The following is a 27,636-nucleotide window of genomic DNA, read 5'->3' as shown; positions in this document are numbered from 1 at the left end:
GGGCAATGCAAAGCTGCCACTTTAGCTGGATTACTCAGAGCAAAGAGTGTTACACCCATGCAAAAAATCAGTGTTCAATTAGCAAATAAAAAAAATTCCACTATTTAATCTTTGCATTAGTTTCCGTAAACATATGTTGCTAATGCTGAATCAAAGTCGGTCGCTGCTTGAGTTGTGCTCATACATACTAGTAGGAACCCATGTTTCACCGTGTCGATTGCCATAATTCCAGCAGCATGTCCTCAACAGCCGTCCTTGCACACTGGGACAAGACTGTGTAATGCCAAAGTATTTAGGGGGCGTTTCAAAGACCATTATATGAGTTCTGATGCTTTCCCTGGGATTCGTGCTAAGTGGACATGCCTTCAAGCCTAACGGACTTCAATTCTGCAACTGTAACATGTGCCCTAAATTAATCAACAACTAGGTGGAACTTTGTTAATTTGCTATGAAGACTAAAGCAAAGCACCCAGTGTGTGCGTGTGCGCACACGCACATAATATGAGTGCGCGTATGCATATGCATGCATGTCATAGAAGGAGCCAGTAATCTGTCACACAACTCTGTGCACTTTTATTCACATTTGTGCAAACATCACATTTGTGCAAACAATTGAACTGTTTCTGGTGCAGATCACCAAACATGTGGACTATAATCACAGCAAGTGTGCAGCTGATTAAAAACATGCCTTGGCCTCCAGAATCGCAATAGAGTGATCGACTCTGGTGTGCATAAGATTCAAGTGGCACCTTGTACAACAAAAGTGCAACAGCGTGCACCACAACATTAACGGTGAATTCTACTGGACAATCTGATGCAAGTTTCTGTGCTCTGTGACAGTATATGTTTTTTACTCGCCCGTACGGAGCAGCGCCACATTTTCCACTAGTTGTTTTCGATCAGCTAGCTCCACCATATATCGCTTTCTCTTGCTTTGCTATCAGTGCATGGATTCAGCCAGAAGTACTAGATTGCATCTTGTCACCCCAGCCAGCATGAAGAACTTCCACTGTGATCCACAGTGGAGGGTTGTGATCTTGGTGCTAGGTCAGATCATTTACTTTGTAACTTAGGTTGGGTCCTTAAAACAACCAGCAGAGGTCAGTAAACAGGTGATTGCACAGCAACTTCACTTGGAACCTGGAATCTAAAAGCTGAAAAACAATACTTTTAATTTTTACAATTTTTTCCTAAGGAAGATAAACCGCCTTTCTTGAGGCGTCGTCCAGCTTTCTATAAATAAAGTCCTGCAGAATTGTGCAAGCCAGGAAAACATGGAGTAAACATCAAAACACTTTCTTGCTGATCAAATACGTTACAAACTGCCTTGCCATGCTGAGTCTATTTCCTCTAGCAAGGTGCTGTGCGACTTATATTGCACTTTCCATATCGCAGTGATTCTCCTAGTGTTTTACATACTGCTTGACCCTTGTTGACCACTGTCTGCCAATGAAACTTCTGTTCCTGTTTTACATAACAATGGTTACTGATCAACCGCAGTTCATTTGCTTGACCAAACATAATAGGGCAACTTCACATAATCGTACCAGTGAATCTGTTGTGATGCGTGGTGCGCAACATTCCTTCACTGTTGATAACATAACTAGTGTCTCAAGCCACCAAGTAAAACTAGTTTCGTTATGTGTAAAACCCATCAGGAGAGTGTCCAGCCACATTTTACTGCTTGTACAGTTGGGCTCTCACATGGAGAGCCAGCAACTAGGGTTTCCCACTTGCATGAACAGGCACGATACTAGAATTTTAAAAAGAAAGCAGGGTTATAGTTGGCAAGGCCTTTTCATTAAAACATGTTACTATAAGGCATAAACTTAGAAGTCATGTCATGCTTTGCATTTCATCCCTTATTGATATTATAGTAACAGATTTATTTGTTTTAATGAAAACAGACTTGTTGAACACCTCCTGTGGTAGATATCACAGTTCTGTCGCATCAGCTATGCTAGCTGGAGGAGTGGACACTACTTTTAAGACAAATTGGTAATGTTAGCGAATGAAGAAATTTTCACTAACTAAACACTTAGAATACACTTTTATTAACAGAGTTGAATCCAAACACTAACGAACTAATAGCCATTTACATAATTTGCGTAGCAGGGACCCCTGTCAAGAACATTGCTGTCGCACATGTGAAATGCACACTCGCTTCATATTCTCGTTTCTGTTTTATGGTATAACTTTGGAATGCAAAGAACTAGAAAAAAATGTTGTGAACGGGAAACTGGTAAATATATTTTTTAATACAATGCACAATTTGACATTTGAGCTTATGCAGTTGTACAAGTACTTTAATTTTTAGTAATTAGCTAATGAAGGATACCAATAAACGTTCCCTACTTTGCGCAAGGTAACTGTTAGCAAAACATTGTTGGTCCTATCCTTGTATCTCGTAGCCATTTTTTTAATACCTCGGCCCACATTACTAGGTGTCTCTGTATAGCCTTGGTATCTTGTGTTGATGAGTAAACAACTGGTTTTGGAAGCTTTTCAACCTTACTCACTTGATTCAAGGAATAAAGAAGCCAGATTTACCTCAAGAGCTCCTATCTACTACGTCTGTCGCAAAAGTTCATGCAGTGGGTCATCATAAATGTGGGAGAGAGTTTTGCAGCTGTCCTGCTCTTTCTACTCAAAAGGACCTGGTTGACCTTTAGTATGAGCCTAACTGCCGTATGACAAGGCAGAATATAATGCGTGCACTTTTTGTACAACCCATCTTTAGTATTTGTTGAAATGGAGGTCGAAAGAAAAAAAGATTAATATGAAATTTCTTGTGAAATTGGCCAAGCATTGTGCAGATATTCATGAAATGTTGCAGAAGGCCTATGGAACTAGACTTGAATGAACTGAACTGGACTAGACTAGAATTGCATTCAAATCCAGCGTTTTCGAGAAGGCCATAAAGACCGTAAGGACGATGAAAGATCAGGACTCCCGTCCACCTTGTGTGCAGATGAAAACATATATTGTGTGCGTTCTCTTGTGCTCAGTGGCCACTGAATGACTGTTAGAATATCAGAAGCACTTAGTTTGGGAAGGTTGTGCGTTCACCGAATTCTGACTGAAAATTTGGGAAGGAAAAAAGTTTGTGCCAAGATGGTGCTAAAACTTGCAACTCCTGAGCAAAAGCTGTGACCAAAAGAATGTTGCATTGATTGGAAAATGTCAGACAACAGCAATAAATTGCAATGGGTCATCACCAGCGACAAAACTTGGATTTATGAATATGACATCGAGCTGGAGATGCAGAGCAAAGAGTGGAAAAAGAAAGATAAGCCAAGGACCCCCCCCCCCAACAAAAGCGCAGGAGATTACAGCAAAGATCAGTCATTTTGATCATGCTTTTTTGACTGCCTTGGAATTGTACACCACTAATTCGTACCTGATGGTCAAGTTGGCAATGCAGATTTCTACATAAAGGTTCTGAAGCATCAGGCTCTGTGCACTGCTTGTGACCAAATTTGTCAAAAAAGGAGCGCTAGATTCTGCACCATGATAAAGTCCCTGCACACTCTGCACTTATAGTGCACGACTTTTTGCCACGCAATTCTATCTCTGTGCTGGAAGACCCTCTCTACTTGTCAGGCTTAGCACACTGCGACTTTTTTTGTTCCCCAAATGCAAACTTGTGCTCCAGGGGTGGCATTTCGGGAATGTGACAACTATTCAAAAGGAAACATCACTGATGAAGTGATTAACAAAAGAGGTGCTTCCAGCAATAGAAGAGGTGGAACTGGCGTATTTTGTCTAATGGGGAGTATTTTGAAGGTGACCACATTGGTGTATCTGGAGGTTTGCAAAATGAATTTTTTAAAATGCACTGCACAACCCTCTGGGACAGCTCTCGTATACTGCATACATGGAGATAGAAAAATCGCTTTGCTCAACATCCACTGCACCGAATATGATTGTTTGTTGCATTTAAAAAGAGATTTATATACCTACTGTAGAAGCAAATATTAACTTAGGCCATCAAATTTTGCAACAAAAATGTTTCAATATCACAATAGGAGAGACCTGTATTGCAGTTCTCACTTCATTTATGTGCCCATACATGATCGCACTGTAATTCCACAGAAAGATGCATAGGATGTTCAGTGCAGAGTTCTGTTTTGAAAAAAAATGTCATTATATTTTTAGGATCCTCTCTCATTAAGTTTTTGATACGTAAAATGTTTAATATTAAAATAAAACTGCTGCCTCTTATACAAATTAAAAGGCAGGCTGCAGTTTTGTGAATACTGTTACACACACAAAGAAAAACTGTTTGCCTAGCTGAGGTTATGAGTTATTTAGCAGAGAAGTCAGTAGCACAGTGTTAAGGTTCTGCTCATCAGCACAGCGTTTGTCATTAGTGTAGAGCGTATGTGGGAATATGTGTCTCAATGTCATGACAAGAAGGCAATACAATTCTAACATCCCTTGTCAACTAACAAATAATTTGGACCTTGAATGTGAAAATTGTGCCCGCTGCATTTTGGCATGTAATGACTCACTGGCAAAGGTCTTAACTACCTAAGTAAGTCTCCTCCTTGAAATGTCCAGACTGTGTTCCTGTAACTTCAGCTTTTTCTCAACCAGGCATCTTAAAATAAAGGGATAACATTTTCAAAGCACAGCCAAGATCACAAAGCGACAGGGCAGTAACTACCCACAGTCCACAAAAATACCTTGAAAGCTTTTTCAGATATAGCCTGGTATGCTAACGATTAGCATAAGGAGCCTCAGGGAAAATAAGGTGCTTTTTTAGCACCAATGCCAAGGCTTTTCATGTATCTAGATGCTCTTTGTAAAAAGAATCCTGCTCCATCAGCCCAATGACAAGCCAAGGGTGGTGTTCTAGCTCACAGCTCTTAGGATCATATACATGTCTCAGCACAACAAACATGAGACACACACACACAGTTGCACACATTCACCTTCCATATATCTGCAGTATTCCACATATAAAATGTGTTTACAATTTGTACACACACACTACTCACATGCCCCCTTACAACATGTGTCTTTGATGATTTACTTAAAGAGGCCGTGAAACTCTTCTTGAACATAATAAGAAACCATTGCCAGTCTGTCATATAGGCTGCTGTAAACACTGAGCAGCAGGAAATTTACAATTTCGTGCCAAAAATGGAAAAAAAATCGCTTGCTCTTACTTCCACAATGCTGCCATGCAGTAGCATCGAAAGCAGCTGGCCCACCAATGCTATTGGCTGATTTCATTATCGCGAGAGCATTCTCAGTAATACATAATCACTAATGTTGAGTTAAATAGGTGAAAAATATATATATGTGTACAATCTCAAAAATACAGAAAAATTATGTCATCTTTACACTGCGCGTAGCTTGTAGCTACGTCAGCGGTACATGGCCTCCGAGATGGCAGCGGCGTGCCGTGTAGCGTAGTTTACCGTGAAAAGCCGTTTTGCCGCTACGACACAACTTTTGGCTGGGGCTTTGCTCTCTTGGCATCTCCACTGTGTGGCTTCCAGCGCACTAGCGGATACAAAAGGAGAGAAGATGCCGGGTATCAGCGCGATAACTCCGCTTATACTAGAAGAATTCAAAAAGGTTTTGCAGTATGAAATTCAAGAGACGACGTCCTTTAATAGTGAGGCCATTCTACAATTAGTTACAAAACTTTCAAGGCCCCTTTAACAAAGTGAGGGCACCACACAGTGCAACTTGTACACTGTAACATCCACAAGCACCTCTGGCTTACTTGTACACCTTTGTGATGAGTAGCTTTTATTCATTTATTATTTTTATTTTATTTTTAATTAAGCCTGACCACTAAAAAAAACTTTGCTCTGGCTTGAAGCCACAGGCACATATTAATTTAGTGTAAAAGGTCATTACGCAAATTGACACAAATTTGTGCAGGGCCATTGTTTCAGCACAGTGAAAAACGCTGATGAAGTACTTTTCATATGCTCCAAGACGACGTTGCAAATGCAAGATCCAGCATAACCATAACGCACACAGTGATGTACCTTCATTTAGTGTTCAAGTCAAGCAAAAGAAGTTTTTAGCTAGGTGAGCAATGGAAATGGTCGCTTAGTCCATGTGCATAGAAATCCTGCTTTTGCACCTAACCCTGGAATCTCTGAAAAGAAGGTTTTTCAGGTTTGTAATATATACCAGTTGTTAACAAGGATTGAGCTGAAAACATGCAACTGGGTTTTCTTCGGATCTGTCCGAGGAGGACGAGGCCGAGGCCTTCACTATGTTTCCCTTTGCGTCATGATAGCACTATGCAGGCCCGAATTCTTTCTTTACTAAAATTATTTAGAGCCACATTTCAGCTACATGTCCTCAACATTTTTTATGCTTTAGGTGAAGAAGAATGCATGCTAGAAATATGGATAAGTATTTCTTGTCATTCAGAATACCGCTTCATGTTTGTGAAATCCTGGGTGGCTGGCAATGGTAGCTCCAGGCTGAACAGCAAAACCTAGCAGTGCCCTTTTTCCAGTGCAAGTTGCATTAAATAAACTTCCTAAACTGTGTGAGGATTCCTGCACTACGGCTAACAAATATGTGCTTAATAAGGCTTAACAGTTATTCATTACACTAAATAACACCAGAGTGGCTTAATGCTACACAAAGCAAAAAAATGCAAATGTTCAGTCAAACTCGTGCAGTGCCTATTTTATTGATAAGTACAGGGCATGCTATGAAAGGGGTCACCTAATTGATATCTGAACAATAATTCCTTTAGAAGCACAAGTTAGGACATCACTTCCTGATACCTGCTAAGTAGATCACGTGTTCAAGAAAGTGGCTTTATCATTTCACTGCATATAGCAAGGGTGTTTCACAGCCTGGAACACAAATCAAGCGTTCCCTTTCACGTAAGTGCATTGTGTACATATTGACAAAGGCTGAGCAATTCAAAAAATTTTTAATTATCAGATTATTTACAATTATATTTTGAAGGTGTCCTAACCCATTCCTAGGGCTACGGGAATAAGCACATTCTGCAGATAGCATATGCTGTTGCAAACATCTCAGCCAAAATATGTGCTTGTGCCTGGTGCATGAAGCTCACAAGTGGAGTGCAAATTCACCTTTCTCTAAAACACTCTCTTCTCAACGGAAGCCTTCTCCTAATCCTTTTTGGGGCTGCCCTCTTCCGCCACAGAGCAGATTCCCATACCCGGCTGCTATTGGCCAATAGCTGGCATCAATCAAGAGGCATGAGCCAACTATCGTACACTCGCCTTTGGTTGCACCCGCCCACATATGGATGAAACTTTGACCACACTGCTTATCAGGGTGTTATCGCTAATTTCGATTAGTCTGGAACACTCGACTAGCCTCCAACCACACAAAACTTAAGCCCAGACTACATGGACACTATGCCTGCCGTGCCTCGTGATGAATAGTAGTTAGCATCTACCAGAGACGTGCAACAGTGCATACTCACTCCCGGCAGTGACCGATCCTGGCTAGATGTACTTCGTATTGAGCGCTACAAAGCACGAAATCTGGATTTGCCTGCTATGCATGAAGGAAAAAGCTGGCCCGCAATATATAGCATGGCCAGTTTGGAACATGTGATCATGCACTTCTGCCTTGCTGTGCACTTAAAAGTTGCACGTAGCCATGCCTAGCTGCAACTGCTGAGTAGTGTAAATACTGTGGCTGCCGTGGGGTGCCACGATGAGCCCACTCGCCATAATACTGTACGCACTCTATTGCTACCGTTGACCCCCTCGCTTTTTCGGAGCGGAGGACATTGAGGGTGAAAGGGGAAAATAAATATTGCGCTTAAACTATCTGCGCTCGTACTAGGTCTATATGAAGAATTACTTCAGTAATATATCCTTGGGAGTTACCATATGCTGCTGATAGCATATGCTGCTATCACTCGCTACATTCATTCAACGGCATTTTCGAAGCTTCCAAGAAATGTGATTCAGGGCCCCTTTAAATGATCAATCGGTTGACGTCACATCAGAGAAGCAACAAGCGACATGCCTTTTGAAAATTTTGCATGCGCTTGTCTGATGTTAGTTTTTGCATTCTGTGCCACCTCTTTATATCACAGTGGCATATTTCAGGCCATAACAATCATAACCCTTGTTTTCTTCCAGCAGGTTAAGAAAATAAGGATAAAAACTGAAATTCCAAATTGATAGAAATGAGACAGACACTTTATAAATGCCACCTTCAGCACTGTGACCATTTTAAAGCAGCAGTGTTGATGATCTCCAGATAAAAACATCCAAATCTTTGTTTGTTTTTGGATGTTGCACATGTAAAACATGGCAACCAATTAAGTAATAAATAAGTTGAGTAAGGACTTCGAATTATCTGGGTTTAAAATGTTTTAATCCATATCCATACCTAGCATCAGAAGATTTTGCCTCACATGGAAAAGATCGATATGTATCAGTTTACACAGAATACAAAAATAATCATAATTTCTATGTATGTTAATTCAGTGCATCTTCCAGTCTACATTGGCTTCGTCATCATAAAACATTAGTATTTTATAACAAGAACCCTACTCCATTTTGACGAGAGCTACTGCATAAAGACAGCTGAATAAAAAAAAAATAGGAGTAAGCAGTCATTAACTCCTTGCCAGGCACAAACGAAACTAAAATCTCACAGATAGTAAAAGTGTCTTTGGATAAAATAATGCATAGTGGCTAGAAGCCGAAACACGTGGGTATCGAGCCATGCATTTCAGAAAAAACTAGCAATATTTATGCTTTCAAATATTTAAAGCAGTTATGACTCTAATCACGATAGCAGTGAATAAGCTACAAAAGTGAAATGACCAGAGAAGTATTCGCATGAAATGTACATATCTTGGCAGTACAGATTTCCATGAACCAGTTTTAAGCAGCACGGAACAATGCCTACACTCCTAATCATTCAATCACAGCAGCAACAGCATTATATCACACTCATTCAGTTTTCAACACTGCAAAATAGAAAGCATGAATGTAAGCTCACAGGAATTGTGTGAGCTTACATTCCTAAACAGATTAGTGTCATGTACAAAAGCTCAGAAATAAGACAAAAAATAATCTTCCAGCACAGTTATGCATGCATGAATTCTGCAAGAACAATAACAATATGATGTATCGTGCATGGTGCACGAGATCAGCAGAAGTGTTTACAAAAAACATTACACACTACGAAGTCATAACGAAATGCGCTCACAATCTGTAGTGCACAAAGTATATGGCACATATCTGCTTATGTGCTGTTCAAACTTAGAATGTCATTGCAAGCATCTAATGGTTGGTTGCCTTCAAGGAAGAACACCATATGCAGTACAATGCACACATACTGCAGATCAATACACCACATGTACGAACTGAAGTTGAAAGATATCTTAAGCATCATGAGCATGGGTGTGATAGAAGAAATATAACGAAAGCAAAAAACAATCTTCTGCAGTCATATCATTGTCGATTGCTGGCATTACCAATAGGCACCGCACCGCAGCTAAGAAAAAAAAATACAAGACAGTACCTCAAGTTCACAAAATACGATATGTCAGCCCAAAAAGGTGCAACAACTACATATGTCCTGGCCCGCAAAGTAGCAACAACTGTGAAGGAACTAGACACTATGGCACACTATCATCTGTCTCCACCTCCACCCGTGCCATTTGCTTTGCTCGAGCAACTCTTGAGCCTCTGCTCGAGCTCGAGCACCGTCCAAGATACATGGACGCTCTTCAGATGCTCCGCTGCTCGCTGGCTGATGTTGAGTCCTGGTTCCAGTGGTGCCACCTTCTCCGCACCCATGAGGGACAAACTCGCAATGCCCATGTAGGCATGCATGGGATCTGCACAAGACGGTGTTGTCACACTAAACGTAAAGTCGTATGACTTACTTGGGGAAGTCATCATCATTATAGCAGGAATAAGGCAGTAAAAAAATAATAGAAGAAACAGGGCAGTCAAAGAGCTACACTGATACCACGCATGCCCATCTTCTTCTCCTTTCTTTGTTTCCGCGTGATTTGTGCTATGACGACTTCGTCAAGTATCAGTAAACTTGCCCAACAAGTTCCTTTCAGGTCAGTTGCTCCCAGCCTTTTTTTTGTTTTCCTTCTCCTGGGCATGGAATAAGCGTCCCAACTGGGTACCTTACAATATATCACAAAATACCCTATAGAGTACTGCTTTCTGCTGTTTTTGGCCAGGCCAAGTTTACTTAATGTATGTTCATGTACCAAATTCTTTTAGGAGAATAAATGTTCTTTTTTTCTTTTGTATTCTTTTTTTTTTACGTGGTCAAAACCGTCGATGTAAAGGAAAAATAAAGATATACTGAAAGATATTGAAAATATATTGTATACAAATAAGTTTCTCTTACCCTTTCACTGCCTCAGAACTGCCTCTTGTTTACATTCAGGTTCATATTATATGCAAGTTATTATGGTAAACAACACACTAGCCTGTGAGATTCACAGATTCAATTGGAGAAATTTAATCATTCATGGTTACTGATAAGGAAAACAGAAATCTGAAATGTGTTTTTATTGTAAGTAAACATCAGTCACAAGTAGTAGCAGTAGTAGTAGTACTACTAGTAGTGTGTGTGTTTTCTCCGTCATCACTGATATTACTTACTCCCCATTTGGGCTTACCAGAAAAATTGAGCTGTTCCAACACTTACGTGGTCAATGCAAAACAGCGCAACTAAAATTTCTCCCTTTATTATCTTTTGAACAGCTCACTGATGTGCAAATAACAGTTACAAGAAATAAAACTAAACGTGGTACTGCAGTAGTGCTAACCACGGTCACGTACCAGGGTCACTGTCGGGCCACTTGCTGAAGCCACCTGTGATTGTATCCTGAGTCGAATAGAGAAATTCTAGGTTCTCCTTCTGGTTCACAAACTGGAAGGCACCTAGAAGCTGCGCACAGGTCAGCAAGGAGAGAAATGGGAAAGATCACAGTTGCAGTTCTATAGAGACCTGTGTCTGTGTTGGTGTGTGTGAGTTGGCTTAGCTGGTGCAAGATCAGTGGGGGGCTCCAGACTGACTTTCAACATCTATGTTGCTTTAACATTGTAGTGACTGTGGTACTTCCACGCAAGACACCAAATATTATACTGCCAAGCAGCAGCCAGACAGCAGCATCGGGCAACCCGACGGAATTCTGACAACCGTCCCCAGGAAGCCAAACCTCCAAAAACAGACCAAAGCAACTTAGCACTGGGCATCTGGCGGAGAAATATGTGAAGGAAGAAAACATCGCACCACGGCCAGGTGTTGGATGATCACGGGTCTGAGGACAGCAGCTGAAGGAGAGACGCATTCAACTTCGGATCAGGCAGGCGCTAAGAAGCCTGCAGGAACGAAGCCAGCCCGCAGCTTTGCGAAAGGCCAGGCGCCATCATCGCCAACTCCACCAGTCGCTGACACTGCCGATGAGAGTTGTGATCAACCAAGCCTCTACACCCACAGGAGCCGCAACACCAAACTCTAATGACAAACTGACATCACTGCCCCACGTAGGATGATGGACATTCTTTATATACTCTGTCTTGTTCTGTAACATTAGATATTATGTGTCTTGTTTGGTATGAAATGTTTTATTTTTTGTCATATTTCTTGTCTGTATTTTGATTATTGATCCGCAAGATAAGTTTTAGTGGTTTATTTGCATGTGGAATCTCATGTCCATTCTCTTTGTAATAGCACACCCACAAGGGTGACAATTCAGTTCCTACAAACATTCACCCAAAGCCAAGTGTGCCTTTGTACATAACCTCAATGAAATGCAGCCACAATCGAACCCATTGCCTTGCGCTGGGCAGAAAAACACCAAAGTTGCCAAGTCGCCACAGCAAGTTCTCAACTTGTTGAATCTAATGTGACTGACCGCAGCTTGATGCCACTAGATGGGTGCACGGTGATAATGAGGCACCCAGGATTGACCATTGTGGTACATCGATGATTCAAAGATGGGAAACACATAAAAAGACTTCATATTTTGCAACTATGTAATCAACACCAAGCTCATCTGGACATTCATGTGTCTCCAGTTCTGAGGAAGTGAAGTGACATGGTGTTGGGCACCTTGCTTGCAGAAAGCAAAGCCAAAACAGCATTTTGTAGAAAAAGTTTAGATATGCTGCATGGCATATTAAGCCAGCCGCACAGACAGAGCCCAGTGCGACACTGGGTGCCAATCCTGTCCACCGACTCTGCATGTGTCAAAACTCCTTCCCTTCATCCCTCACTGTGCTGAAAGGCTTTGTGGGGTGCCTTGTCAGAACACCTTTGTCACACAGCTGCATATTAAAGCCCATTGTATAGAAACAGCACACACACCTTGAGGGCTGCGCCTACCCAAAAAGAGTAACAAGTGTCGATGGGTTTGTTCGGACGACCCTGGAATCCCGTCAACTGCCGGTTCAGACACCATCGCTGCAGGCTGCGTAACTGTTGTTCACTCAGCGCTGAGTGCAGCTGCCCCATGAGGACGAGTGAGGCCACCGCACAGTATGTCGAGCCCCCTGCATCAACATAGAACCGCCCATGCATACATACACACATACATTGCCTCTGGTACTACAGGGACATGTATATTTCACTTAAAATTTTCTCAAAAAGATTTCACACTTACAACTGCACTGTCCTTGCTCAATTTTCGCAGAAAGGTCACATTTTAGAGCCTATATCGTTCAGTGTAACACTTGGCACAGTTACTTGCCTTGTTTTTAAGAAGAAATGCAAACTTGCCTTCGTTTATGGGTATGGAAGCTGCAGCCAAGACGGCGCTAGCATAAACTTGTGTCGCTGCCTTTCGGCAGCTGCAGAAAGGCGGCAACACAAGTTTATTCTAGCACCATCTCAGCTGCAGCTTGCATCCCCATGAACAGACACAATTGATTTTTTTTCTTAAACACCAGGCAAGTAATTGAGCCAAGTGTCACATTGAATAATGTATGTGGGAGGCGGCGTGAAGAGGTAGCCACTGTGGCCATGGTTTATTTAGGCCAGCCAGCCATGCTGCTGTGGGATCGTGGGAGTGGCCGATCCCGCGTCCACTCAGGTCGAGCGCGCTAGAGTGTTCTGTTCTCATGCTACATGCACTTGAGCCATCTTCTTCTTCATTGGCCTTGGAGGCGATAGTCGTGCCGCTACACGGCCCCCCTCCTAGTGTGAAGCACAATTCATATATATGTGCAAAAGGTGCGCGTACAGAAAGAAGAGAGACTGCAAACATACATACATATACATGAGTGGCAATTTTTAGCATCCGTTAAGAAGGCCAAGTAAAGTCCGTGTTGCGGCGATGGTCACAAATATAGCTAGCTCTCTGGTGGTCGGGGAGACAGCCACTTCTGTCACAGGTTAGATGTATAGTGGTGTACAACCTAGGACTGCATCGGGATGCCTGCAGTGGGAGCATAAAGAGTGCACGCAGGTGCACGTGAGCTGCGCGCCTGTTTGCAGATGGTGCCGTAGGAACACCAAGTCTGGACAAAGGGCACATTGTCTTGAGGATGCTGCCTTGCCTTGTGGACGTCTCCATGCCCAGTGCAGTGCAACTCAGCAAGCAGAGTTGAGGTGTAATAATTGTGAGCGAGGCGCAGCCATAGTGACACCGTAGTGCAAAATAACGACCTGCCGCAGGTTCTCATAGATGCCCGGACCTGGTAGAAGTCGTAGCTCCAAAAGAATAGTCTGACAGCCCGCAACTTGCATGGAAATAGCACAAGTGTTGGTCACTCATGATGTTGACGTAGAAGTGACACTTGAGATGAAAAAACCAGATGGCAGAGCTGCTCCTACAAAACTTTGGTAGGCCACGCATCCGTGGAAAGTGTGAGCACAGAACATCAGAAGGGCCGCCTGCTGCTGTTGACGCCCATATCTCGAATGCCGATAGTAACATAGTTGGGGTGGTCGCTGAAGGCTTCGACAAGGTTGTGCTTGTGGCGTTGCCGTGCCTGCGAGAGTGAAATTTGCGCTTAGTGGAGCTGGTGGGACAGCCTCTGAATCAGCGATGAGTGAGGTGCCCCCGAACAGAAAGCGGTTCACTTGCGGGACTGTCCAAGAAAGGAGAGCAGTGGGCCCAGTGAATTTCTCCGAGAAAGTCATCGCGCAGCTGTCTTTGAGACGGGGAGGAGGCTCACGGACTGAGTAGAAGTTTGATGCTTGGGCCGGCACGTGCTGACGATCGGTACGAGTGGACACAGGCGATGTAGGACAACCAGAGGCGGAATGACGAGACAGTTCAAAAGGCGAGAGCTGCTGCGACTGAGTGCTAGAGGTGGTGTAGTGAGCAAGGACAGCTGCCCGCAATTCCTAGTAGAACTCGGGGCCGGGAGATGGCAGCGGGAGCCTGGAACACAGCCAGAGCTGGAAGCCTTGTTCAAAAGGAAGTGGCTGTCCAGTTGGATGAACCAGATGTTCAGTATGTCGATGTAGAATACCCAGGCAACCGACAACCACGGGATGTCCACTGGACCGTGTGAGGCCACCTCACTCTTGCCTTGGGAGAGTCGGTGCGCTGACACTGGCATGGCTGGGCCCAGTCATCCAGGTCACCAATTTGTAGGGGGCGGCGCGAAGAGGTAGCCACCATGGCCACAATTTATTTAGGCCAACCAGCCATGGTGCCGCGGGATCTCGGGAGCAGCCACGGTATCAAGTGCGCTTGCATATTCTGTTCTTGTGTTACGTGCACGTGAACCGTCTTCTTTTTCACCGGCTCTAGAGACGATAGTCACGCCACTACACGTAGACTCCAAAATGTGGCCTTTCTGCGAACTTCGAGCACAAACAGTGCAGCAGTAAGCAAAGATATTAAGTGAAACATACACAGCCCCGTACAACACCAGTGCTGCAGTCATTGTCATGCAATAATATGAAACAGCATTATGCTTCCACATTAGCTAACCACAGCACACTATATTAATTATCAGTGAGCAGTACTTTAACTTGCACTGCACTTGCATGCAAATGTAGCTGCATAGTACACAATATACAGAGTCAACCAAAGATAAAAGACAACCAAGTCTGAAGGCAAACAGCATTCTAAACACAACTTTAAGACTGCAAGTGGACAAACTGATCAGCATGCATGCCTACTTGCATGCCTAGTTCGCATTGAAGCGATAAGTAACACAGAGGGAAATTCACTCGCTACTACTGCAGCTCTTCATCACGCCAGCATTTTGACAGCAACTATCTGTGGTCATCGAGTGAGATGTGTTTGTGTTTGCCTGTGCATTCATGGCAACATGCTTGTTAATTTAGCTAGTACGCAAATGTTTACAGCAGTTTATGCAGGTGATACAACTACAAACTTAACCTCGTGCAGGTGTCTAATAATTTGTTATCACAATCAATGTCTCCCCTTTTTGGCGAAACTGCGACATATTTTTTTTGGTCACAGCCTCAGCAAATATAGAGTTCGTTGCAACAGCTGGAATCAAATATTTAAATATATCATAAAAGGAGGGACACATTAACCACTCACCATGTGATTCTGTTCCTGGATATGGCGATATTCCTCCATCATAGCCCTATCAAAAGCAAACATGTTAAGACAACTGTAGACAGACAGAGCACATCGTTTTTATGGAGCTTAAATGAATGGAACAATGGCCATAGGATGAGAGCCAACAGAAATATTCACTGCAACTGAAGTTCTGCATTGAAGGAAAGAAAAAACAATAAATAGCATCATAAAGTGGAATGCGAGTGAAAAGCATATGGCCTAATTAATGACTCACAACTTACCATTTTGTGCAGAACACAAAAAAAAAAAGACCAGCGTTTACCTGAATATGAAAACAAAAATAAGGATTAAGAAAAGGTATTACACTGACATGCCAACAAGGGGTAAGGTTGAGATGGAGAAGTTGTGTTCCTCAAATTAATGTCATCAACATGTGCAATGCATCAAGATGGAAGTGGAAGTCATGGCATGACCACAATTGTGGCCCAGCCAATTTAGAATTTGGAGCAATTTTTGGAGCAAGAAAAATGTTGTTTTGGAGCAGTTTCGGAGCATAAACATTGGTCTTTTTGGAACACTTGGAGTAGTACAGCAGTAATCTGTAACCATTTGGCAAAGCTGTGCAATCAGTAAGTGCTGCTCAACAGTGAATCAAGACACAAAGCCTACAGCGACCAATTAAGCTTGCCTTCCCACAGACGCTACACTATGTACAGTATGTTGCTAACATTCTTATTCTGATAGGCAAGGAACTTAATTTTGTAAACAATTAAATAAAATTTTGTAGGCTAATGAGAACAAAGATATGCACCTAGGTGCAAGACAGACATAAAATTACAAATGAGCTAGAACACTTTGTGCCCTCAGGTAAATACAAAAAGTGATGGCAAATGTCTTATGTGCATTCCAAATGACAGATGTGCTTCATACGCTTGACCGCACTAGACAAAATGTGTATTACGCCTAAAAACAATGCTAGAAGCTCGACAAGACACTATGCATCTATGAACAGCGCCAAGCTGAGATGCCTCTGTACAGTGTGTCGCAAAGATAGTGATGGTGGTGGAGAACAATGTTTGTACCATATTGTATACTCGTCTTTGTTGCAAGGTGGTTTGTCGGTTTCCCATGTGTCATGTGGCCTCTGCGAATAGCTACGAGTTGATTCGTCGTAAACCCATAATTTCTGTCGCCATTACCCGACTGACCTTTCGAAACACTACCTTTCACTGCCCCCAAGGGCTCATATCACCACAGGCATGTCCGAAATAGCTCTGATGGCCTGCCAGTAGAATTATTAGGCATATTGTTGCTCATAATGTGACAGAAGAGGGTGGGTATACGCGTGCATAATTAAGGCGAACCTGACTTTCTGGAACCGACATCATGCAATGTGTTGTGCTTTCCGAGCTTCAAAGCCATTGGCGAGGATTACAAAGGCGCAGTCACCGCCATTGCTGAACGGCGGTCATGGCAAAAGGTCTGGAAAATCGGACAGCGAAGGGTTTTTCTTTAAGAGACTGCGCAAACCTGTGTTTCATGCATGTGCCACTACAGGCTCAATGCACTCCGTGCATAAATGATGACATGTTGCCTGAACCCTTTGAGGGTTGAATCTTTAAGCAACATACATTCCACCAGGGAAGTTTTACTGGGACAGCAGCTAGGAGTTTGAAACTGGGTTTGCTGTGTCTACGTTTCTGTTGAGCCACCTTTTTGTTACATTGTCATCATTGCGTCGATGTCAGGCCATTTCCTCATCTTCGGCTTCACCATCTCCACTTAGTGGGGGGCAAAACCTAAACACTGCCCACAACTGACGCCACTCTGAATAAAACTCTTACTCTAGGCAGTGTACACTGGGAAGCTGGACAAAATGACCAATGAGCTACCATGTGACACCCACACTTGGTAATTTTTGTGGGTATCTGTGTGCCACGCAGACCCTGAGAGTGCTGGCATCTGTGCGTGTATTTCAGAGGCCAGAGTAGGCAATACTGTAGCAGACAAAGTGGATGTTCTGAGCACTGCACAGTGAAAACCCAATGGACATGGCTATAGTACATACTGAAAGAGTACAATAACAAACAGTATAAGTAAATAAAGAATGTGTGGTTACACCAACGGGCTTCGAAGGGTAAATGTGATGCGCAGCAGTTTTATCCACGTTAAACACTAAATGAGCACTTAACTGAAGACATAAATTATGTGTGGCTATCTGCATATAAAAACTCTGCTATTGGTATCCCAAGAGGAAAAAAAGGTGGAAAGTTAGCCGTAGGACCCACTCACATAACAGCTCTGAATGAAGCTCACAGCCTTTTCTTTGTCAAATCCAGACCAGTCATGCAGCAAACAGCATATTGCTGCAGCACAGTAGACAAATCGCATGTCGTCCTCACTCCCATGGATGAGAGCTGTAAAGCTGAAAAACAAAATGTTTAAAAAAAAAGATTTCAGGAACCGTCATCGATGATATTCAATGTGTGGGAAAAGACAAACGCTTCTAGAAAGCTATTTGCTTTGTCAAAGGAATGATGTACTTGAAGGCATATATTTGTTGCAGCAAGGACGTTTAGGTAGCACTTGTACTTTTATTGCATAATTTCGTAGAGAACAAATCTGTTGGCCAGTACATCTGTAGCTCTGCTAGAGCCCTTTCCTGCAGCTGCCACAGGTGGAGGGGACAGCTGGAGAAGAGAGCTGTCCTTTCCGAGTGCTCCACCACAGCATCCGAACTTTCAGATGCTGCAAAGCTCTTGTGCAACAGCACGTGCTGGCAGGCCCAGTTATTTGATTACACACACAACTCTGTTGCCAAGGAAACTTATTCACCCGTAGGCACGCTTACAACTGTGGTATGAGCGTAAAGCACAATATAAGGTATAGCACACGTAATACATCATACTTTATGCAAACAAAAGAGATTAGCAAATGAAATAATACATGGTGTCTGCTTGACACTGGCTTTGCCACTCATAACAACAAAACATAATTACGGCGTCCATGCAAAAGCATTATTGTCAGCCTCGACTTTATGAAAGACACTCGAGGCACATACAAATACAAACTCTCAACTCAGGCAAACAGAATTGAGCATTATTCTGGCTGCAGAAAGACTTTGTCTCGGGAGACAGTTAGGTGCCGCGTAGACCAGCGGGGAAGAACCTCGGCTTCACCGAGTTTGAACAACTGTTCTTCAATATGACCCCATACTAACACTCATACTTTTCGCATACTGGGGTACATTGCTCTATTTGACTGCCGCGATCGTTCTGCAATGTTGCGGAAGCACAACAGAACGTAGCTAGCGCTGTAGTAGATGAGACTTGCAAACCGATATCGCCGCTATGGTGGCCGCACGATGGATATTCCAAACATTCTTGCAACTAGCTTCCAGAAGGTGCATGCTACAACGCACTCCTTTACTACATGTGCGTCCGTCTCTGTGCGCAATGCATGCATTTATCATTCTCTTGTAGGTAGAATGCCCCACTGATATTGCCAATGAAAATCCTTCACTTGAGAGGGCAAATCAGGTGAAAGCATGGCTGTCCATGTTTGTGTAGTAGCTGTGCGTGGAAGTACAGCTGTCTCACACAACATTTCACAAAGCCTGGAAACTGGTGTCGCACACCACTTTGTAATTCTTAGTTGTACAAGTTGGCTTTGCAAACGTGCAGCCGAAGCATACAGTGGTGCTGGCGATACCGCTGTCAGAAGCAAGTTGCCTGTAATCTGCGGCATAAGCGTTCAACGGTAATGGCCCAGCCAATAAAGGAGCAGTGGCCTGCCTAGGTACTCATCATCATCAAGTAGATCACATGTACTCTTAGTGCAGAACAGCCTACCAAATGTAACTATGCACGACAAGCTCCATCCTCCGCTGGATTTCGGCAGACTTGTTTAGCCAGAACCATGAGAAAATAAGTGAGTTTACTACGCGTACTGTTGGTGACGGCGAAAGAGCTACCCTTGCAGCAAACCACAGTTTACTGCACAATACGTTCTTAATAAAGAAAGCCCTTTCTGCCAGTGGTCGTGGTGACGCAGTCACTGCTTCCGGCTGTTCTTTAATGGAGCTGACGTGCGAGGTGAAGCACCACTTGTACAAAATTCAATGCCTAGTATTTGCATATGCTCAGTCTGTTTAATGTCTCCTGGTAGTGTTATCTCAACTGTTATGCTTAACACGAAGGCATGTCTGCAACAGAGCAGGGTTCTGCCTTCACATTATCGCCCGTTGCTTATTCTCACAACCTCTGCAATAGCCCTGGCTGTTTATTTCATTTCATTTATTAACACTGTCAGCCTCATTCAGGGGCTGTAACAGGAGCGGAAAAAACAAAACGAAACTGAACAGCAAAATAAGTAGTACAGAACATATTGAAAACCATAATTATACATTAGTTAAAGAAAAAAAAAGATCATCTCGTGAAATGCACACATAAACAAAAACAAAAATGCATCACTCAGAAATCAGAAAAGCAATCTTATACAGCAGCAATCTGACCTCATCGCCCTATGCTAGTGCCATAGATGAAATTATCTCAGTGGCGTAGGAATTCAGCTAATGATGTCGACCGAACAGCAGAATCTGGAAGAGAGTTCCAGTCTCTACAAGTTCGGGGAAAATAACTAAACTTGAAACAATTATTTTTTATAGTCAGTAATGGGATAAACTTACTATGACTATGCCTTGATGTTTCATTAGTTTTGATCTCAAAGTAATCTGATTTATTTATTTTAATATAATTATTGATAATGAGGTAAAGAGTTTTTAGTCTTTCATATCTGGTTCTGGTTTCTAGCATAGGTAGTTGGGCTTATTGGCAGAGTTCTGTTGAAGAATGGTTCCGGCGGTATTTATTAAAGATAAACCTTACAGCGAGTCGCTGAATCCTATCAAGCTTGTGACGATTAGTTGCTGTGTGAGGATCCCATATTACTTTAGCATATTCGATTATCGGTCTCACTAGGGTTTTGTAAGCGAGGCACTTTACATCCGGAGTAGCACTGTGCATAGTGCGTCGCAGGTACCATAGTGTTTTAAAAGCTTTGGAAATGACAATTTCAATGTGGGTATTCCTTCGTAGATCTGATGTAAATATGTAAATGTTATGCCTAGGTATTTATACTGATAGACTCTTTCAAGCATATAACCGTTGATTTGATAATTGTAATCAAGAACATTTTTCTTTCTAGTTACTGACATGAACACAGACTTTTTAAAGTTTAACTCCATCTGCCAGTTATTACACCATTTCACTATACTTTGCAGGTTTAAATTTAATTTAATCTGATCATCAACTGTATTTACAGTACTGTACATCACACAGTCGTCAGCAAAAAGTTTTAACGGAACATCAATGTTACTTTGTAAATCATTAATAAAGATCAAAAATAGCAATGGGCCTAGGACGATACCTTGCAGTACACCAGTTTAATGAAATATTTTACCATTGCAAATGCCATGTCTAGAACCTTTAAGTTTGAGAGAACTACAGTCACACCGAAGGTTTTTTAATTGGATATATTTACTGTTGGTGTTCAACGACAAATGTGCACCAATTCGGCTGCACGAGAGCATGTGCCCTTTGCATGGGCATCTGTAAAGACAGCGAAAATTTGAACAACCACCACCAACCATCGACCACGAAAACAAGTGGAAGAGCCAAGGAAAGCTAGTCGCTTGCTTTAAAGTAGGGTAGAAACCAACAGAGAAGAACGATTGTCAGTCAAGTGTAGCTTCCCAGTAGCCTTGCTGTGATATGTTTTTGAGGGCACTTATTGGTTAGCTCTATTGGTTAATGCTATGAGGCATGTGCATGCTATGATGGTGCACTGCCTCAGCTCGCTCGCCTGTGAGACAAAACACATTAAAACCCGTGCAGGGGTACACATCATGCGCAGGCATCAAGATTGGCCCACCAAGTCACCGTCTTTGATTACACTTTTTCTAGGATAAGCTCTGTTTAGTTGGCAAGACCAACGCCTCCTCTATTTTTTCAGTGCCAGTGCAATTGCTCGCTCCCCTATGGGAGCCGTTGGTGTGCCTTAGTTCAGTGACTTGCCGCAATGCGACGCTACCCAGATGGTACTACTAATTTAGCTATGCCTGCTTGCATAACGCAGGCATCTGAGCGCGCGCCGCTGCCGTTTGTGATGAGAGGTGGTAAATGCTCCATCCCTGTGTCTCTCAGATGTCAGGTTATTACACATCTGTCAGTCTTCCTCCGACTTCCACTGTGAGGTGCGACCCAGATGGTACTCTCCCCCACGACCGTAAAGCAGGGGTGAACGCTAGCCGACGCGGGAAAGTAGGAAAGGATGATAGGAGAGGGTGGTGAACGGTCGGATTAGGCACATCTGGCTGGCATCGAAAAAAATAGAGGAGGCGCTCGCAAAACAGGCATCCACGAAATGTGGCAGGAACACCCAAAGAAATCTTCACTTTAATAAAAAGCTGTTGGCTGCCAGGAAGCCTGTATGGTCAGAGAAAATAAATATAACAGTGGGTAAAGTTCCAGCTGCAAACTATTCCAAGTTACTCAGGCATCTATAATGACATATTCTAGTAAGGGTGTTAGAAAAGCGAAATTTCCAAATGAAATTGAATCAAAATATTCAAGGAACACAACCTTCAAATATTGAATCTAATACCAAATACTATTTTCTAATTTCTAAACAAAATTAAATATGTGCTAATGGAAAATGTTTGGCAAGATAGGCTTATTACATCATTTTATACATGTATATGTAATGCCATGCACAAGTGTACATCCGGTCAACTGTTCGTAAATGACAAACAACAGTTTTCAGTCATCTTGTGCACCATCACGTTAAATGTAATGGCAGTGGCACAACTGAATTTATTGACCATCAAACCACTCACAGTTATGTTCCTCAGCCTGTGTATTTACTTATGTGGCTTTGCTTATGTATCTTTACATATGTGACTACAGGCATGTGCAGGTATTCTGCAGAAACATTGTCTCAAGATAGGTGCAGACGAAAGTCGAAGTGCAGTTTTCCTACACTTCAGCTGTCAAACAACAGCACGACATATTCTATACACCGTATCAGTTTTTGCAAAGTTGATACCTTACACGAAATCTTTAACTAAATGAGACCAAGAGAAGGCATAATAGTAGTACCTGCCTTAAAACAATCGCATATCTTATGGCAATGACATAACATCATGTGCCATGTGTCACTGCCCAGCACCAAGAAAACCTTCTTGGTGGAATATCACAGATAAAAATTCACCAAGTAGTCATCAATATGCATCAAAACTGGAGTAAACATGGTAACATAGTATCTCAAACCTACCTTCCAGACTCCTGCTGGAGTGCTTTGAGACCTTGCATGATGGCAAACCTGTCCACTCTGCTCAAATCATCACCGAGTATAATGAGGGTGGCCAAGGCAGTGTAGGTCATGGCAATGTGGCCACAGTTCAAACTGCTGGCATTATCATCCTGTAATGAAGACATGAGCGCATTGGCACTTGACCTTCCCAATGAAAATAGCTTGTCTGCCACATGAAACTGCCAACATTCAGCACGGTACACAAATGTATCAAAAATGAGGCACCTCAGTTCTGTGGAAGCTTGCAAGGTGGAGGAACATTCATGAAATGGAAAATTGTAATTCGCCCAACTGTAGCACAAAACTACAGAGGAAACTCATGCAAGTGTCTCAGAAAGCAGTTCAGTCTCTGTATTTCGAGTTGTCGACTAACTTGGCCTTACACTGACACCTGCTAGCCTCCTGGTTAGCTAAAATGGTAGAGCAACCACCGTAGGAAGGTATGTGTCCCGGGTTCAATCCCCAGATCAGGACAAATTTTTTTTAAAGTGCAAAGCTCTTTTTCTGATAATCTTGTGCAAGTTTCCTTTGTAGCTTCATGCTACAGCTGGCTGGATTACAATTTCATTTTTCACAAACATATCCACTTCATATGAAAAAAAGATACTTGATGTGATGTGTTAGGTAGCCCTACATTGGTAAAAACATTTAACGAGACCTTCATGTAAAAACTGAGTTGACATCAGTCCTACTATACCACACAACCAGAAAATCATTCTTTATTGTTACTTTGGCTTTATAACAGGTATTAAAATCTTCCGCATCTAAGCCAAACGGCCTCAAGCAACCAACAAGCATGCATAACAAATAAGATAAATTTTAAAAAGGTGCATAAATAGAAAATAGCATAAAAACATTATTGTGTTTTTCAAAAGGTTAAGTCCAGCTAGATTGATAGATGATTAGTCTAGAAGTCTATGATCCTCTTCTGTGTACTAATATGGTCACAATGTATCTGTTCTGCCTTTAGAAAAACTACACGAAATATTTGTACGATCAGTTCTGCTGCTGTGACAAGTTCGTGTTCTCTTTCGCTTCATCTCTATCATACCTGTTTCAAAAAGCTGTATGAAATCTTTCTACAATCATTTGTTTATGTAATCTGATTGCGGTTTTCATGTCTTTCAGTATGTGTTGTGTTCGAACAGCATTATGTAAAATGCATGCTTTCAGTCAACCACTACGAGACTGGCCTGTGTATGAGGTGGCCAGATTATCCTCATGCTGCAACCTCCACCTTTGTTGCCTGGTCATAGTCACATCTTTGTTACATAATAAATTTGATTCAATTTAATATGTCACTTTGTTGGACTGAAAATGTTCACCGAAGTGCGCTGTTGCTGCTCTACGATTTGTACTGCCTGTGTTAAAATGGACGAGTTAATGTAATCTCTACGTGACCTCCCCTTATGGTGCTCTCTGTGAATCAGTCAGTGCTGATGTCACAGGAGAGGTGTCATAGTGCACAACAGGTGGCGCTACTCTGATTATCCATTTTCGTCATTTTCTTGCTTACAAAAGCTCTGTTCTCACTACAAATCACAAATTCATTATTACAGAAGCATAATGTCTCAATCTAGTTCCACTTATATTTTTCTTTAGTGTCCCTTTAATGCCTTCCACTAAGAAGCTGCAATTAAACCATAAATAGCAAGTATCAGAAATATTGAAGTATAACTTCCCATGATGAAATATGTCAGGCAACTAAACAACATTCTTGTATAATGGCTATTGAAAGCCAACCACTTCTTCCCAAATACAGGAAACAGAACCTTACAAATTAGGTGACTAGACAACAACTTCTCTGCCATCTAAGCCTCTGCTTTTTGCACTTACCTCTATGAGTATTTTTGTTTACCAAGTACACAAACATCAAAGTATTTTAGTGTGCCCAACAAGTCAGTAGCACAATATCCTTGGTAGCCGAGATGTTGGTGAGAATGCTTACACACTTCTACTAATGCACCTAAGCATGCCAAGGCCGTTTTTTACAGATGCTGCCAATTTTGTTAGTTTTCCGTAACTGAACAAGTAACTTAGTGCAATAAAAACCGCAGACGCAAGAAAGGGGGACAAAGACAAGTTTTAATCACATTTTCTCTTGCATTTGAAAAGTGGTGCTGAAATCAAGAAAACAGCTACACAGTGCAAGAAAATAAAAGGGTCATTCAGCTCACCAAATCATTCCCTTTGAAGCCAGTAGCATGTGATCCCTTGAAACCACACCGGTCAAGATTAGTCCCTGCATTAACCAAATTTGACAACAGCGATAATATTATAATACAAGATCATGTCATCAAACAACCAAAGCCAGATATACAAACCTTTACTTCAATAAACCAGCATCATTATTTTTGAGTGCTCCAAGTGGACACTCGTATGTTTATTGGGGGCTGACGGAGTTTGCTCTTCATGTTAGCACTGTTCCCAAGTCTCTCAATATTGATAAGTAGCTAGTCCCTGTCAGTGGCTTGTTTCATCACATAGTTGTTGAATGCATCAACAGGAGAGGTGGTAAAAAAAGCACAAATCTAATGAATACTAACAGTTAGCAAGGAATTTCACAGGACAGCATGGAGAATTATCGCAAAGCTTGTCGACAAACAGCATGTAGCAGTGCTCCTGTTTCTCAGTCAAACATGATACTTGGAGTGATTGACTGATGATGTTTCACATCCTAGACCTGCACAGCAGGCCAAAAGGAATGCCACACTAGAAGGCTTTGGACTGACTTGGACCACATGGTGTTCATTAATGTGCTGCTACAGCTAAGTACATACTGCTTCAACAAGAATGCAACCACTGGAGCTGGGAATCAAGCCCGTGACCTTGCACTCAGCACCATGTGGTTACAGTCACAGTCATCAGAGCAGGCAGGAAGCTTGAATTTAATGTGCCAGTAAGTGGTGCAATTTGTGTCAGCATTTGGCAGTCCAAATGTCACCCAAGAGTGGTAGTGTGGGCAAGTTGGTATTCCATGACGTTTTCTTGAATTAGTGCAACTTGGAACAAGTGAAAGAAACAAGACAAACAAGAAATGCCCCCCCCCCCAACCTGTCTCTTCTTGTTTGTATTGTTTCCTTTGCTCTTGTTCCTTCCTGTTTGTCTTAATTCCTTTGCTCGTTCTGAGTTGTGCTAATTCAAGAAAACTTCATGGTCACCCTATCAGTGCTGACAGTGACACTCACAGTCATGCAAGATTAGGAAAACACACATTACAGAACTTTCTCAAGACACTGTACAGCCTCTTGTTGATGACAGCAACGATGCTTCCCCAGCATCACTGCAAACCAATTCTGCAGAAATTCGCAAGGTGGAGGAAGTTCCATGAAAAGGAAAAATTGGGAAAATAAGTTTTCCCTTTCATAAAACTTGCTACATATTGCGGATTTTCAAAGAAATTATTCACCATATTCACTATCCTTGCACTTTGAATTATCAGTTAATTTGCCCTCACCACCCTGCCATTTGTTGTCTCCTGGTTTGCTTGGATGGTAGATCAACTGCCCTGGAAAGATGTTGGTCACAGTCTCAATCCCTGGTACTAGGACAAATTTTCCTTTCAACAGTGAAGCTTTCTTTCTGAGAAACCTGTTTAAGTTTGGTATGCAGCTTCCTGCTGCTCTCGAGTGGATCACACTATTTTCCTTTCCCCAGTAATATAATGAATTTAAAGATTTGAGCAATACCATGTAGATGTATCTTGTACCAGTGCCCTAACCTGCACAGCAGAAGCAACCAAACACTACATAATAAATCCATTTAAATGTAAGTGAACGTGCGAGTATTTTAATTCAATTACCTAAACCTACCGCGGTTTAGGTAACTTCTGCTAAACCAAGCTTCCATGTTCAATTAAGTTTTCACGGTTTTATGCATTTCACTTACAAAGTAGTTCAACCACCCCATAGAAGGACAATGAATATAAGACGATTAATTACATGCGAATAAAACTTTTGTTGTAGTTGAATTCACTCCAGCAATAATTTCGCATTGCAATACGATTAACAAGCTTGGAAGCATGTGGTCTAGCTATCATGTTGTCGTGTATGACTATAGACATACAGTGCAAGCAGCATCAATGAAACGTTCATTGTGCCACGCCAAGTATTGCAACATCAGCTTTTCAAGTAACCATCAACTGTAACACGCGACCATAAAGGGACAATATTATACAGAAGATGCAGAAACTTACGATCCTTATTTGGCAGGACCTGGAGTGAGTATATCCATTCGACGATGTGTTTTTTGTTTCCTATTGTATCGAGAGCGTTCAGCAGATCTAGTCCAGAAACTGCGAAATAGGCTACAGTCATTCTGAAACAAGGCAAACATATAAAAAAAAAAAAGATTAAATTGGCCTGTCGTCATTACGCACAAAGTAATAATGATTCACTGCAGGCTGCCCTGAAGACGTTTCCGCGCCATGGAAAGTGGCCTGACATGACCACAACAAACGTGATCGGCCGTTTTGAAGCAACAGGTGAAACTCTTTAAACTCACGATGAGTTCACCGACCTAACATTCAACAATATATCACTTTGCTAGCCTGTTTGATCACTTTCACAGCGCGTACCTCATTTCGTCCAAAGATGACATAGCGCAGGGGAGAACAGTGAGACATCTCTGGAAAAACTTAATGTGTTGAGCCCTCAGGAAAACCATCGTTATAACTGTCAATCACTAAATAGCGCGCCTAAAATCCTGAACGAGAAAACCAGCTAGAAAGTATCTGCATAACAATCGCTGCTAGCAGACACCCGTTCACGCAAGTTCGTGTGGTTTGCAAC

The 27,636-nt window shown here is 42.2% G+C and overlaps 1 protein-coding gene across 1 annotated transcript; it reads right to left on the bottom strand.

Annotated features, from left to right (window-relative positions):
• Positions 1-549: 549 nt before the first annotated feature.
• betaggt-I (geranylgeranyl transferase type-1 subunit beta) lies at positions 550-27,636 on the bottom strand. The gene is made up of 9 exons (XM_050188806.3): positions 27,423-27,636; positions 27,042-27,163; positions 25,024-25,088; positions 22,808-22,956; positions 17,768-17,900; positions 15,494-15,539; positions 12,334-12,518; positions 10,803-10,911; positions 550-9,832 (listed from the first exon to the last, which is right to left on the bottom strand). The coding sequence occupies exons 1-9, from the start codon at positions 27,509-27,511 to the stop codon at positions 9,624-9,626; spliced, it is 1,107 nt and encodes a 368-aa protein (XP_050044763.2). The 5' UTR covers positions 27,512-27,636; the 3' UTR covers positions 550-9,623.

This window comes from Dermacentor andersoni, chromosome 2, assembly GCF_023375885.2.
Source record: "Dermacentor andersoni chromosome 2, qqDerAnde1_hic_scaffold, whole genome shotgun sequence".
NCBI classification, from domain to species: domain Eukaryota; kingdom Metazoa; phylum Arthropoda; class Arachnida; order Ixodida; family Ixodidae; genus Dermacentor; species Dermacentor andersoni.
Note: the sequence above shows the minus strand (reverse complement) of the source record. Positions and strands in the feature narration are given on the sequence as shown.